Source organism: Haliotis rufescens, unplaced genomic scaffold (genome assembly GCF_023055435.1).
Source record: "Haliotis rufescens isolate VD_foot unplaced genomic scaffold, xgHalRufe1.0.p SCAF_7, whole genome shotgun sequence".
Classification (NCBI taxonomy): Eukaryota; Metazoa; Mollusca; class Gastropoda; order Lepetellida; family Haliotidae; genus Haliotis; species Haliotis rufescens.
The window spans coordinates 17387188-17402392 of record NW_025964361.1 but is presented as its reverse complement, the minus strand read 5'-3'; the positions used below and the strand labels follow the sequence as shown (position 1 = coordinate 17402392).

Sequence of the window (15205 nt, the reverse complement as noted above, 5' to 3'; positions counted from 1 at the left end):
GATTTATCAATACCGCGATACTGTATATGATAAAGAATGAATGCGAACACTTGAATGTACAATGATGTAAGCATTGTTTTTATTTAGCGGACTCTGAATATTTAGTTATTCTACAACAGACTTATCAAGCTGATAATAATAATTTAATATCTTGTGAGTCATATTAAGAATTGCAAAACACATTTTGCCAGGACCGTTATTGGTGTAACTGACATGTTTAAACATTTATAGCACCTGAAACATGTTGACTAGATTTATCAAGGAAATGCTGGATCCTGAACATGCTCTTACTAAAAAAACGTTTGATATGCCAATTATATTTTATGACTCATTGATCATTGTCACAGTTACAACATGAACTCAATACTCAGTACAGTAGCATCAGAACAGCCATTGAACTGAATCCAAAACTTCAAATCATTGGTAGATCTCGGTAAAAACATTCACAAATGACCCCTTACCAATGGCTGACCCGTGTACTGCCTTTTCATATACGAAGTTAGATATTAACATGGATAATTTTGTGTTATAATATTCATTAATATCAAATGTCCCTTTTAAGAAATTGTTTGTCCCTTAATGTAAACCTCTTGGTTATGAGAGCAGGATGTGCCCTGATGTGAACCTTTCTCTCACTTTGCCTGTTTGTTGATATTTTGCAGTTGCGAAAAGATTTCTTATTTTTCACAACCACTGTGTTCTGTTGTTAATGTTATGTTATAATGCTATAAATTAGACCCCTCCATTTTTGTTTGGGACCCCTAATTTTATGATGAAGGGGTCCAAGTGACCCCAAGAAAATTTAAGCCAGAGCAGACACTGTATAGCCAAGGAATACTAACGTATCACCAGTGGGATGAGATTAAAAAACTTCCTTCTATAAAACGTTCCCCGGAAGTTAACGCGGTCGTGAAAGATCTGTCTCTCGGGGATGTATCGATGGGTGAATACCTCACCACGAAGTACGCGCTATGGCTCGACATGCGAACAACGGACGATGACCAATTACACGGCAGTGGGAGGAGAATAGAAAATGCTAGCGAGGGTGTCACCATACAGATAACGGAGCTCCAGGAAACGGCTGGTAAATTAAACATATATTTGTACGTGATTATGGATGCGCAACTTAATATACAGAATGGGAGATTCGTGCAAGCAATCTATTGATAATCTTTTACCTAAAGATCCGCACTGCGCTATCATATGCGGGCAAACGGGCTCCGGAAAAACAGCTTTTATTCTAGATATTTTAGAAAGTCATTATAGGGACGTTTTCGATCATATTATTATTCTGTGCCCGACTATAAGCGTTAATAAAACCTACCTATCGAGAGATTGGGTAATGAATGACGACGGGGTACACAGAGTCGATCCGGGCGATCGTTTACAAGACTGCCTCCGAGTATGTCACGAAAAATACAAAGGAGAATCAACCCTTTTCGTAATAGATGACTGCAGCGCGAGTAAAGAACTCACAAAAAAGAAAGATATGCTTTCGTATTTAGCATTCTCCGGTCGGCATACTCAACATAGCGTTTGGGTACTTACTCAAAAATACAACTCTGTCCTGAAAGATCTAAGAGAGCAGACCAAATGGGTAGCACTCTTTCATTGCAAAGATCGAGATTCATTCGAGGAATGTTTACGCGAAAATGATGTCATTTATACCAAGGGCGAACGAGATAAAGTCAGAAAACAGTTAGCGGCAACGAAGCACTGTAAACTCGTATTAAAAACCGATCAACCAGCTGCTTATGCAATTGCTTAGCTAATTATAGCAAAATATAGCAAAATTATAGCAAAAATGTAGCAAAATTATAGCAAATATAGCAAAATTATAGCAAATGTAGCAAAATTATAGCAAAAATACGATAAATTGAACATTAGCGGTTAATATTACATAAAATGTGGTTCGAAATCCTCATTCTTTCGCAACAGTTCATTATTACGGGTTGTATTGGATATGTCATATTATATTATGTTAGACTTAAATATCTCCTTAGGTATTTCATTATGGAATGCGACGAACTCATCGAACAAATGCTCAAAGAAGATCATGTTGGTCAACAAGTTACAGATAAATCTTTAGATAAACATAGAGAAAGACTCGCGGCTTTGGTAGCCGGTGGAAAATGTTCCCAATATTTGGGGGAAAATTATACCATCGAAAAAATTGATAACATGACCGACGAAGAAATTAAAAAACTGTACGCTCGTTACGAGTCTAGACTGGGAGCTACCATGACTAAAACGATAGGGTCTTCTATATTACAACTATACACAGCCGTAGCTAGTACGTTTCTCCCCATCCCGGCAGAACATCGCATGTATTTATGCGAATCTCTAGAGAAAGACCCATTCATCGAACACGCTATAAGCGCAGTGAGCTGTGAGTTTTATCATAGATTCGGAATGTTCTTAGCTCCGTTCACCACAACTTTAATAACGGCTAGGTATTGTCAATTTAAACATACGTGCCCACTTGATAATATAAAGAACGAAGTTCAAATAAATAATGGAGACTCAACAGATTGCGGAAACACAATCACAACAGGTGACACCACAACAGATTGTGGAACAACGAGTGAATGAGGAACCACCACCAGCGATTGCACCACATGTGAATGAGAAAATACTAAAACCCAGAGTGACAAAGAATCCTTTGAAAATAGCTGCAGGAAGAAAGGGTGGACTGCCGCGCAAAGCGAAATTAATAAATAATTCAAATATTAATCCAATTAGAACATGGGCACTAGTAGGAGTTGCTGGTTTAGCGGCTGTATGGTTCTTTTATAAGACCGGAGAAGAGAAAAAGTCACCCCCGCCGCAACAACAATTTCAATTAGAGGTTAGTCCTCATATAATGCTATAAGAAGCATGACTACTCCAGTTACAGACGGTAAAATGTCGGTAAACGCGACGTATCATTCAGCGGTGGTCACCGGCTTGGCCATTGGCTATGCCCGTATGGCTAAAATGATTACTAAAGCCACACCACCCAAGCTAGATTTTAATGGATTTGATATAGGTATGGCCATTCTTGATATTGGATTAGCAATGGCAACGAAGGATATGCTCATCAAACAAGGACTTATCCCGGAAGACATAATGAAGTAATTAAACATTTGAATATTTTATATTCATATACTATGGCAACAATTGCGATGATGGTCGGTGGAGCTGTTGTTAATGCTCTAGCTTTTTCGGGGAGTAATTATTTATTTTCCATTATGAGGGAATCAAACGCTAAAGAAGTTGAAGAGGAGCGTAAACGACATAACGAAGCTTTAGAACAATACCAAGCAGCCCAGTTACAATATACACAGCAGAGAATGAAGAGATTAGACTTTATTCATGAACAACTGCTTAAGGAAGGACATTCAATTCAAACGTTTAAGGATGTCGAATATGCCATGCACGAATACTTCCTCTTTTATGGGAAAAAACTAGACCCAATACCGATACCAACAATGAGTCAGTTTTATACACTGTCAGAGGCTCAGAAAGACCGAGAGGTCACATTTATTATTATTGGGTTATCTGCTCTATTGATTTTCAGCTATACCATGAATACGCAGTGACAGCTGTGGCTATGCATAAACCATGATCTATAAATAGCCTAATCAATATCTCGCCTAGTGTAGATGTGATCTGCATTTAGACAAATGATATGATAGATGTATATACCATGAATAACTGCAAGTTTACACTCATGGGGAAGACGACTCTATGTAATTGACGCTGTGTTGATGAAATTTACTGCGGTATACACAATTATTACATCAGGCGCAGACACATAAACTATAAGTGTTCTGAATGCGGGATAGGGGTCAAAGGTCATTATTGTTTATGCAAGAAACACGGTGCTGATAGGGTCAGGAACCAAATTATTTATGCTAGGAAGAGAGATTACATCAATGAGAGGAATAGGTTGGGGAGAATACGTATTTAGATATATGAAAACAACCAATTAGACATTTGTCTCATTTTGCATATACCATTCAACCACAATGGTTTTTGTCAGAGAATTAAAAGCTATGGCAAAGCAAAGTGGACTGCGTGGATATTCTCGTATGAGAAAAGCTGAATTGATTGATTTACTCAGTTTGGAATACAACAAACCCCAGACTTTTAGAGAACTCAAAGAGCGAGAAACAGTGGGCTGAGAGGTTATTCTCGAATGAGAAGAGCTGAATTGATCGCTTTACTAGATAATAATGATGATGATGTTGATATTGATAATGATGTTGAGAATAAACAACAAGAATTAATATTTGTACCCACATCCTCCGACGTTGGTAAATATCTAAGAGGTTGGAAGATGGATATTAATTCCAACATGGATGTTAACGATATTAAGCCCATCATATCGAGTAAAATTAACGAGGAATTAGATGATTTACATAGTATAAAATACCAGCTGACGATTAAAATGACATTGAGTAAAAGTAACACAGACGATAGCACCGAATATACGGAACCATATTTCCGAAGCAATCAAGAAGTTATAAACGAATCCTATACTATAAACGCATCATTAGATACATCAATTCAGAGGATACAGGAAACTTTAGAACGCTGGACTAATAGAGGTTCGGGTTGGGGTGTGGATAAAATGGATAGTTTATATTTAGATATAGCAAATTATATGCCCTTCAAAGGTGGATCTTATATAGATTTACCCCCGTATTATAAGAAGAAAAAAGCCATAATTAACTCTTTCAACACCGTAGGCCGGTTATCCGGCCAAGAAGCATTGAGTCCCCAGACACCGCAGGCCGGTTATCCGGCCAAGCCGTAGTCACGTCAAAATAGTATATATTTTTATGGACCTACCTGTAATGTCATTCATTTATTAAATCTATCACATTTCACAATGTCTGAAATACATATTCCATATCAATTTAACATTTTTTATCGTTAAATTAAAAAATTATTCACTATTTCTCGCGATGTTATTGAAAATAAAATTCTCGGACACACATTTCGACAACGGGTCCACATCGAACACGTCAAAGAAGAAAATAAAGACGTTTTAAACAAATCTTTAAATATATTATACAAAGTAATAAATAAAATCAACAAAAATATATCTTAAAGTAATCAAACTTACATCTAAGTTCTTATTTCCATCTTTTCGTGCGATCGCGTGTAATGTAAGTCAAATGACATCTCGGCTTTCGTCGCCTTGAATTCTCGGCTCGGACACGATGTTTAATGCAAAAATATATGCATGAAAAATCTTTGTCACAGCTCGTAACCTAGCACGATACATTCACGAAGTTCTATATTTTTAATATATATCGTGATTTCCTGCTAAAAACGTTCAGAATAACACGATTTAACAAAATTCTTTCGCAAACTTCTGTAATTTGTCGACCACGAGCTTGGTATCACAGCTGTAATTTGATTGGCTGCCTTAGGTCACGTGCTCAAAATTGACCAATCACGAAACTTGTAGCAGATTTCAGCAAGAAAGCGTCATTAGAAACCAATTTTAATCCAATGAAATCGCTTGTTATAACTACGAAAAAAAACCAGTCGATGTTACGTGCGTGTAGATGAAGGAATAAGCTTTCCAGCGATGTGTCATATGCCATTCTTCGACGAACGTGTTATTCATACGAAACCTCGAAAACGGGGGTATTTCTTCATTTTACTGAGCGGACAGTCGCTGTTATCGGGAAATGGGTGATGTCAGAAACTGTCTATAATTCTTTTTAAAATGATTTTCCAATTACGTAAACAATGAAAATAAAACAGAAATAGGTACGTGGATATTTTGAAATCATATATTTGCCGAAAATCGTCAAGTTTTCGCTTCCTTGGTCCTTAATCTGGATGTTAACAACGTGTTAGCGTACATTTTTTTATTTACAACGAATTTAATTAAGTTGTAAATGCATTATTTTAAATAATGTGAAAAACATAACTTTCATATTTATAAACCATAGGATCAGACCTTTCAAATGGTGTATAACATGTAGTACCAAATATATTTTACAAGCAGGTATTTTCTTTGATAAATGTTGGCTTCATCTATCACACAAGAGTCTCTGGGAACTCGGTGTCCCAGCAGTAAACACTTCTGGTTGACTGGTGTTGAAAGAGTTAACGCAAAAAATAAATCCGATGACTGTTTAAGAATGATGATAAGATCTGCATTGTTGCCCGTAGACAAGCATCCGGATAGACCTTCTAGCTATCCCCAAAACGGTGGACTCAACTTCGATGGTATAGACGAACCTACGCCAATATCACAAATTGATAAGGTGGAAAAGCAAAATAATTTAGCTATAAATGTTTTCGGACATTCTAAAGGAATTGTTGTACACAGGATAAGCTCCGCTCCGGAACATATTCCCAGAATCAATTCATTTCTGATCGAAAAAGATGGTAAATATCATTATACGTGGATAAAGAGTTTAAACAGGCTATTATACGATCAAACTAAATATAAGGGAAAGAAATATTTCTGTGAAAGATGCCTACATGGGTACAGCAGACAAGATCTATTAGAAGCGCATAAAAAGACTGTAGAGGTGTTGGACAGACCGCTATCAGGATCGATATGCCTAAAGAGGGGAAAAATATATTAAAATTTGAACATTATTGTAATCAAATGCCAGTACCGTACGTAATTTACGCCGACTTCGAAGCGCTTATCAAACCCATAGAAAATACTGAACGCAATAATCAAGATAGTAGTTTTACGTACAAAACTCAAGAACATATTCCTTGTGGGTTTGGATATATAGTTGTAAGGTATGATGGGAAAACAAACCCGCCCGTGATTTACAGAGGTCCCGATGCAGCGGGAAAGTTCCTAGAATATCTACAAAATGAAGAGAGAATAATCAGGGAAAAATTATCGTGTAAGAAACCCATGTGTATGAGGAGGGATGATTGGAGGGCCCATAAGAAGTCAACGAGTTGTCACGTTTGTAATAAACCCCTGGATGGGGATTCCGTAAGAGATCATTGTCACGTCACGGGTAATTATCGGGGAGCCGCGCATAACGAGTGTAACTTGAAACTAAAAATGAATTCTCAAACAATACCCATCCCCGTTGTGTTTCATAACCTTAGGGGATACGATTCACATCTCATTATGCAAGCTATCTCAAAGACCGACGGCGGTTTAACGTGCATTCCTAATAATATGGAAAAATACATATCGTTCTCGTTGACTAAACCTATACATTATAGGGACAAGGATGGGAAATCTAGAATAAAGCAAAGTAATGGGGTTAGATTCATAGACTCCGTACAGTTTCTGTTATCTTCCCAGGACAATTTAGCTAATGCGAACAATCCCGATGACTTCGTGATAACAAATCAATATACCGATAAGATAACTCGTCATTTGTTGCTGAGAAAAGGTGTATATCCTTACGAATATATGGATGATTGGTCTAGATTCGAAGAAACTGAATTACCACCCCTCGAATCATTCTATAGTAACTTAACAGAATCTAGAATAACAGATGCCGATTATGAACACGCTCTGACGGTCTGGGATAAATTAGGTTGTAAGAATTTAGGCGATTATCACGATCTGTACTTAAAAACCGATGTACTGTTACTCGCCGATATATTTGAGATATTTAGAAAGACATATTTAAAACAATACGGCTTGGACCCGGCATGGTACTATTCCAGTCCCGGACTATCGTGGGATGCATTGTTGAAGAAGACCGGCGTAGAACTAAAATTACTCACAGATTACGATATGCACTTGTTTATTGAGAAAGGATTAAGAGATGGTATATCGATGGCAGCTAAAAGGTATTCTAAGGCTAATAATAAACTAGTGGAAGGATACGATAAAACAAAATATATAGTTCACTACAGAAATCTCCAGTTGTATCTATCGTTAGGTATGAAACTTAAGAAAATACACAGAGTTCTAAAGTTTGATCAAAGCCCTTGGATGGATCCCTATATAAGGTTGAACACAGATTTAAGAAAGATAGCTACCAGCGATTTCGAAAAGAATCTTTATAAGCTCATGAATAACTCAGTATTTGGTAAAACTATGGAGAATCTAAGGAAGCGTGTTGATGTTAAATTAGTCAGATCTAATGAGGAAGAAAGACTCAGGAAACTTATAGCCAGTCCGGCTTTTAACAGAAGCAAGATATTCGATAACGACTTAGCCGCGTTGCATATGCAGAAGAGTAATATAAAATTCAACAGACCGGTGTACGTGGGTATGAGTATTCTCGACTTGTCAAAACATTTAATGTATGACTTTTATTACAACGAACTTAAGAAGCAATACAGCGATAGATGCGAGGTGTTATATACCGACACAGATTCTTTGTTGATGGAAATACAAACCGAGGATGTGTATAAAGATATGGCAGAAAAAATAGATATGTACGACACGAGCGATTACCCAAAAGATAATCCACTGCACAGCGTTGTAAATAAAAAGGTATTAGGTAAGAAGAAGGATGAATGTGCTGGGACCCCTATAGCGGAGTATGTAGGATTAAGACCTAAGATGTATTCTATAAAAAAGTCTGATAATGGAGAGATAAGAAAAGCTAAGGGTGTTAAGAAGTTTGTTGTAAAAAAGCATATCAAACACGAACAGTATAAAGAATCATTATTCAACGGTAGATCGTTCAAACATGAGATGAACTCTTTAAGAAGTTACAATCATAGGATATATGGATTAAGAATGAACAAGACATCATTATCCCCCTTAGATACAAAGAGATGGATTGATAATGATGGTGTAACTACCTATGCTTATGGTTATGGTGGTAATACCGTACCGTCGAGAACTATGAACAACTCTTCTCGTACAAATGCCCTACCCGGTCCATCTTGAAGATAATAAAGAATAGGCTCTCCTTCTTTCGTAACCAATCGACTAATGTTATACGTCTTAAGGGACCATATGGGATCGGTTGCGCGACGTAGGCCTCCTTCGAGTTCACCGGGCTGGTATAAATATCTTACCCTTACTCTATCCGGAAGTTTTCGTTCTTTGCCTCTCCTCGGTGCTGAAGATTCGGAAGTCACGGATTTCATTTTAATAGCATCGGATGGTTTCTTCCCTATTAATCTCGTTACTTCATTATTCAGCGCTGATACAACGGCTGATAATCGTGTCACCCATTCGGTTGATCTCAATCGCTCGGATTTCATTTCGATCCCATACTGATAGCCAAACAAACGTTCCGCTAATGTCCGGTTAAATCTTTCGACGATAGCTTGACTGCGGTGGGCCTCTCTTTCACCACGGACGATTTCGACATCTTGCTTTGTTAACAGTTTAGTTACTGATCCCATAAACTCGTGACCGGGATCTACTTGAAATAGCTTAGGCCATTTTAGTGGTCCGCGTTTATATATGCGGCTCAGTGCATTAGCTACTTCTGTTGAATCTTTCGAGGTTAATGGCTCAGCCTCTTTGTATCGACTAGCCACATCCACTACCGTTAAAGCGTATTGATACGTTTTGCGTTTTACCTTATCGTGGGGAAGAAACAAGAGGTCAGCCTGATGAACTTCATTCGTTGTAAAAATATCAAACTTCTTCCTCGGTATATAACGCGGTGCCGGTAAGTATATCTGCCACATCGCTTGTTTCTTTAACCAATCCTTGGCCACATCTTTAGATACCTTAGCCGCGGTGGCTAATTTTTTTATTGCTCCTACACCTTTCCAATATCCTTGTGGGCTATAGTAAATTTTATCAATTATTAATTAATATTGATGTTTCGTTTAATACAACTCATGACTATCGTTAAATCACATAATCATTTTGGCATAAAAAATCCCCCCTGTAGTAGCAGTATAGGTAATAAATCTGGCTCCAGTGGAAGTGGTCCAGAACCCCTATTACCTATACTACTCATGATCCTGACACATGTGGTTCATTTGTCCCACATTAGGTTTTATACCTTAGACCGGAGGAGGGTGGTATAAAACCAAACGAGGAACGCATAAAACCAAATGTGCCCAGAGTGATACAGCTACAACAAATTTATCTTACCAACATGTTTTAACCTGCCACTGTTAAAGAATTACCGGTAATACTAGTTCAAAATGAATAGGAAACAGCTGTTCGATTGAACTGAGGTTAACTTGTGCTATGAAACATGACATTCATTGACTCGTTAAAAGCGTCCTGCTTTTGGCTTTTAAGTAGGGTATAAGGGATTTTATTCTCCGTCTCAGAAATTTATTTCCCTTCTAGGCGGTAAGCATCATATTTGATCAAGATCATGTGAACCATTCAGGTCTCATCATTCAGACATGGAAGAATTTTTAACTGCTAGTTATACCCCCGACAAAATGTTTTGATTAATTTTCCATTTTTTAATGAATTTTTCAAACCCTAACGTCCGTCTGAAAACTTTGTCCGCGCGATTTCTCTTAAACTATTCAGTGGATTCATCTCAAACTTAGTACATATAATCTGTGTCATATGAAGGGGTGCAGTCTAGGGCTGACACTCAATTAAGGAAAAATACGTCCAGAAATAAATGACTGCGTCATGACTGACGCAATTTCAAAATATCTATGTTGTTGTTTACCAGCTTTGGAATCAAATTATTACTACTCACCTGAACTTAATTTATAAACATTTTCCGAAGACAATATATGCAAACATCTTAAAATTTACGTCTAGTTTTTAATTAATCGTCGTTTTTAGAAGTAACATAACTTCGCATAACACCACTGCCACGGGCTAATTTGCATAGCCTGTCACATGACCAGACTTTTCTCTCGTTTTAAAACAAATGCTAAAATCAGAACAGCCGGGAGCTTTACATATTGTTTTGCATAATTATATAGATATGCTACTAAAACTGTGTGACTGTGAGGTACACGACAAAATATATTTATTCATCAAAGTGAACGTAACTCTCACACTCCGTGTGGCTTCGATAACAGCACGTGATGTAAACAAAGGAAAACTACGCAAATGGACAAGGTTTTTCACGTTTCGGCATATTTTCTCACTAAAAGTTAACCATGACATATGTTTATCTAGATGTGTAGACTCGTAAAAAATGATACAGAAGAAAATGTTATCATTGTTGCGGTGAATAATGTGATTTGGCGCGGTCACAGTATGTGGTTAAGCGGAACCTATGGAACAGGGTAAACGGAAGTTGTAAGTATCAGAGGGACACATGTTTTTGCTGAAATTTAGGTAAACATTATTGAATGAAATTTTAAATAAAATTAATAAAATAGATGACAAACATATGGTCAGATATACAGAGAACACATTTTTATTACCAGATAGTGTAACAACAGGATTAACTTGCGTAATTCAATTTGGATTTGTTATGCTATTTCCGATGACGGATCATGACAGCCTGAAATGAGACTGAAGAAAAGTCTGTGCGTATTATACACGAGAGATATTTTTTTCAGGATTTAATTGCCCATAATTAGGGGTGCGTATTATACACGAGTGTGTATTATACATGAATAAATATGGTATATATGAAATGTAAAGCTTTGGGCGTGTTTGTTGTTGCTAATAAACTGTATTCAACAAAAAAATATTACGAGTATTCACAATTCTTCAGTTCAACTTCACTGTTGATAGATAATACAAGATAACTAGATAAAAGATGTAAATGAGTTAGTGGTATTAAATTATAATCTGACATGAAATTTATTTTAATATCCATCCATGATTAAAAATTATGTCTCACAGTTGAGACTGATGTTATGTATTCATCCTGTATTAGTGTCACTGTAAATTGTTTCATGAGCTGTGAAGTAATTAAAGATTGTGAAAAAATAAAACCAACAAACTTTGTTTTTCATTCATATACCCTTTATTTCTCTGAAGTACAATCAGCTGAGAACATTAATTAGCACTTGTTTACTTAAACTAAAGACATATAATATTTAAAAGATACTTAACTTTAAGTGTAACATTAACAGTGAACAGTTTAAATTTCATTAATCATACAATAAAACATATGACTCTCGAAAAATATTTTTGACTCCCAAAAATTCATAGGCTGAGACAAGGTGACTCAGATATTGGAGTCTAGGGGGAACCCTGCCTAACCCTATCCTAGCTATTTAATTTGTAACTACTGACACACTAGGCGGGTCGGGGGTATTAGTGAGCCACGCTCACTTTTGCACTTGTTTATCCTGTTCTTACACAACTTGCTAAAACAAAGTGTTCACTGTACATCTGGACTTATGTTTGTAATATATTTTTATGTATATGTATTTTGTTCAAATTTTAGGCCTTTTAAGATTATTTCTGGTGAAATTGTCTGTTTACTGCCACTGACACCTTGCAATGAACCTAATTAACTTAAGTTGTCAGAGAATGGATACATGTCATAAATTCCATACTTTGACTTGTTAAAAGTCAAATTTGTTGACGTTTGACTATTTTTGTTTCAACCATTTCATTGTTTATATGTTTTATCTGTAATATCACAGGAGAAATGTTTGCACAAAGAAATAAAGTTGCCAATGTCCAATGAACAAAATCTGAAAGAGACTTCAGAAATATGCAAATGCCACCTCTTTTTAGTTATACATGTAATAATTTACACTTCATAGAACATATTATATGAACACTATTGTTTGATATTACTGGTCATCTTTTTCGTATGAAACAGTTTTGAGATCTACCAATCAGAGATCGCAACATGAATTACTGCTACCCAGGTCTATAAATAGTAAATTATGTAATTTCTTTTTACTTTGAAGCTATTTCGGAATTTTGTGATGATGGCTAAAACAACTCACGTTTAGATATAACATATGAATGTTTCTGGTGAGAAATTTATTTTGCATTTGAAAACAATGTTATGAAATGTAAAATGAATGACAAATGTTTTCTTTATATTCTCGAGGATCGAACACGCAACCTTTGTATCTGTAGCCCAGTGAGTGTACCACTCGGCTACAGAGGCACTGATAACTCACAATGCAACTTAAGAATGTCTTTTTCAAGTACCGTACACCAGATATTGTACGCCCATTTCCTAAGGTTCATGGAAAGTATTTTTGAAATAGATAAAGTGTTCATAAATGTTGTTTTAAGTTTATTAAGTTAGATAATACACTTCCCCTCGGGTTTTTATGGTTTTTAAAAACCTTATCCTTGGGATAAAACCTTGAGGCTGATGCCCCTTGGTTTATCCCGCGGATGTTTGTTTTAAATATTTTAAAAAACCTTGGACGTGCATTGTCCTACACATTAACCCCTTAATGTCTAACACAGATATAAAGAGATAATGCTCACTGGGTAATTTTTTATTGTTTTTTGCAGTCTGTGTACACGAAGTTCGTGGCAGAAAATGTCCCTATAAACTCTGTCATTGACTACATCCAAGCATCAGATGAAGATGAAGCCAACACACCATACTCCAAGATATCATATGCTGTCTCAGGACCTGGGGCTGATGTTTTCATCATTGAAAAAAATTCTGGTAGGTGTTTGACTACTGCAAGACAGTAATTGTAATTTCACTACTTATAATGGAAGTCATTAAAGTAAATGTATTGAATACATTATGTTCCAGTCATATGCATTTATGTAGGAATTCAGTCAATTTCATGTAGGAATTCTTTTTCAAAGGCTTACTGAACTGCATGCAACATGTCTTAGTCATGCATTTTGTCAATTATGATGGATTGGCTGGTGAAACTGAGTGTCTTGCTGATTGCCATCATCGTGAAGGTAGATGGCATGAAGCATTGCTCATGCTGGTTGCCTGTCCAGACTGAACATCACTCCTTCACGCAAGGATGGGGTCTTGCTAGGGATTTATCTCAAAGAACAAGGTCACCATAAATAAGTTATTAAGCAGCACACTGTGTTTGCTCCAATTTGAGCTCTTCCACCATCACCTCTATAATTGTTTTTCTTAACTACACACTTACAACAGATTGGATAACATTGAATGCCATGCTTTTAGTATGCTTTTGGCCTGTGCGCACAATATATTGCAATTATATTTTGAGTGACCTCTATTGGGTCAAGGTCACATGGAACAAGGCTCAAATTTCAGAAAGTTTACGATTGATTCATACAAAGTAAAAGCATCTTTCAATCTGTTAAAAAAAATATCAAAATAACCAACTCAATATATGTCATGTCATGGGTGTGTCAAATGTCAACCTCGCATGGAAGATTTTTCACTCATACGATACAGGAATGGAGTTGTCCGTTTGTCCATCCTTCCTTCTTTCTGTCTGTTTGTCTGTCGGCTTCTCAAAGGGAACACATTTTACATATAAAAAACTATTTGAGTTGGAGAAATTAAATTTTAGACATATTACTGGTCATGATCTTAAATTAGTATGAAAATTGATGTCTTAAATTCATTTTTTACCGTTAAAGGCCCTTGCTCCATGCTTTTCAACTTAGTGCATAATGCGTGAAATATGGAAAAGTTTTTCAGAAATTACCTAAATTACATAAATGTTTGTTTGCTAGCTTATATAAGAGATACTGATACTTGTCAAGACTAAGTTCGAAAATTGGTGCTGAAATTTTTAATTTTTTTTACAGAGTTATGGCCCCTGCTGCTTGTTTTTAGATTTTGAGTGTACACAGTTACGGGACTTGATCTCTGTTATTTGTTATATTGCTCCCATAAATTTCATTATTTTCCATATTTTCACACCAACACACACTTAGTTACAGCAACCCGATCAGATTGCAACTATTGAAACAAACCTCAGTTGTGAGAGAATGCCATATTTGATTCACTAAAAGTTGTATAAAATTCGATCCCCGGTCTCGTCATACCAAAGACGTTATAAGACCGTACTTTTTGTTACCCTGCCTGGCGCTCGACAATAAGGAGCAAGAACAATTACTGGTCTGCTCAGAGTCCGTACACTGTTTCTGAGTTGGGTATTCATGTTCAACTGCAGCATGGTTTCTCAGTGGGCTAGCACTATAAAATTGGCTTTAGTCCCAGCAGCCATACACACACACTATGTACGCATGTTGCTGTACAAGTGCAATAATCTTTGATGTGACTTTAAACCTCATTTCACCACACCTTTTCTCAGCTGATGTTTTTTCTTACCGAATGGCTGCCCATATTTTTATGAAGCAGAAGTATAGTTATTAAACCAGAAGTGTTTTTATATTTCTTATAAAGGTAGCTGGAGCCATAAGCTTTTCTATTTCAAAGTTGTACCTCATTGGGCATATGTTTTCCAAACTATCTCTTAC

General features: G+C 36.4%; 1 protein-coding gene across 5 annotated transcripts in view; it reads left to right on the top strand.

Moving 5' to 3' along the window:
* The window catches only part of LOC124151847 (protocadherin Fat 1-like), a 243775-nt gene that overhangs the window by 146898 nt on the left and 81672 nt on the right, over positions 1 to 15205 (top strand). For all 5 annotated transcript variants that reach the window (XM_046524511.2, XM_046524510.2, XM_046524507.2 and 2 more), the window contains one exon: positions 13286 to 13445. In XM_046524511.2, coding sequence (XP_046380467.2) covers positions 13286 to 13445 — 160 coding nt within the window. The remainder of the gene's footprint in view (positions 1 to 13285; positions 13446 to 15205) is intronic.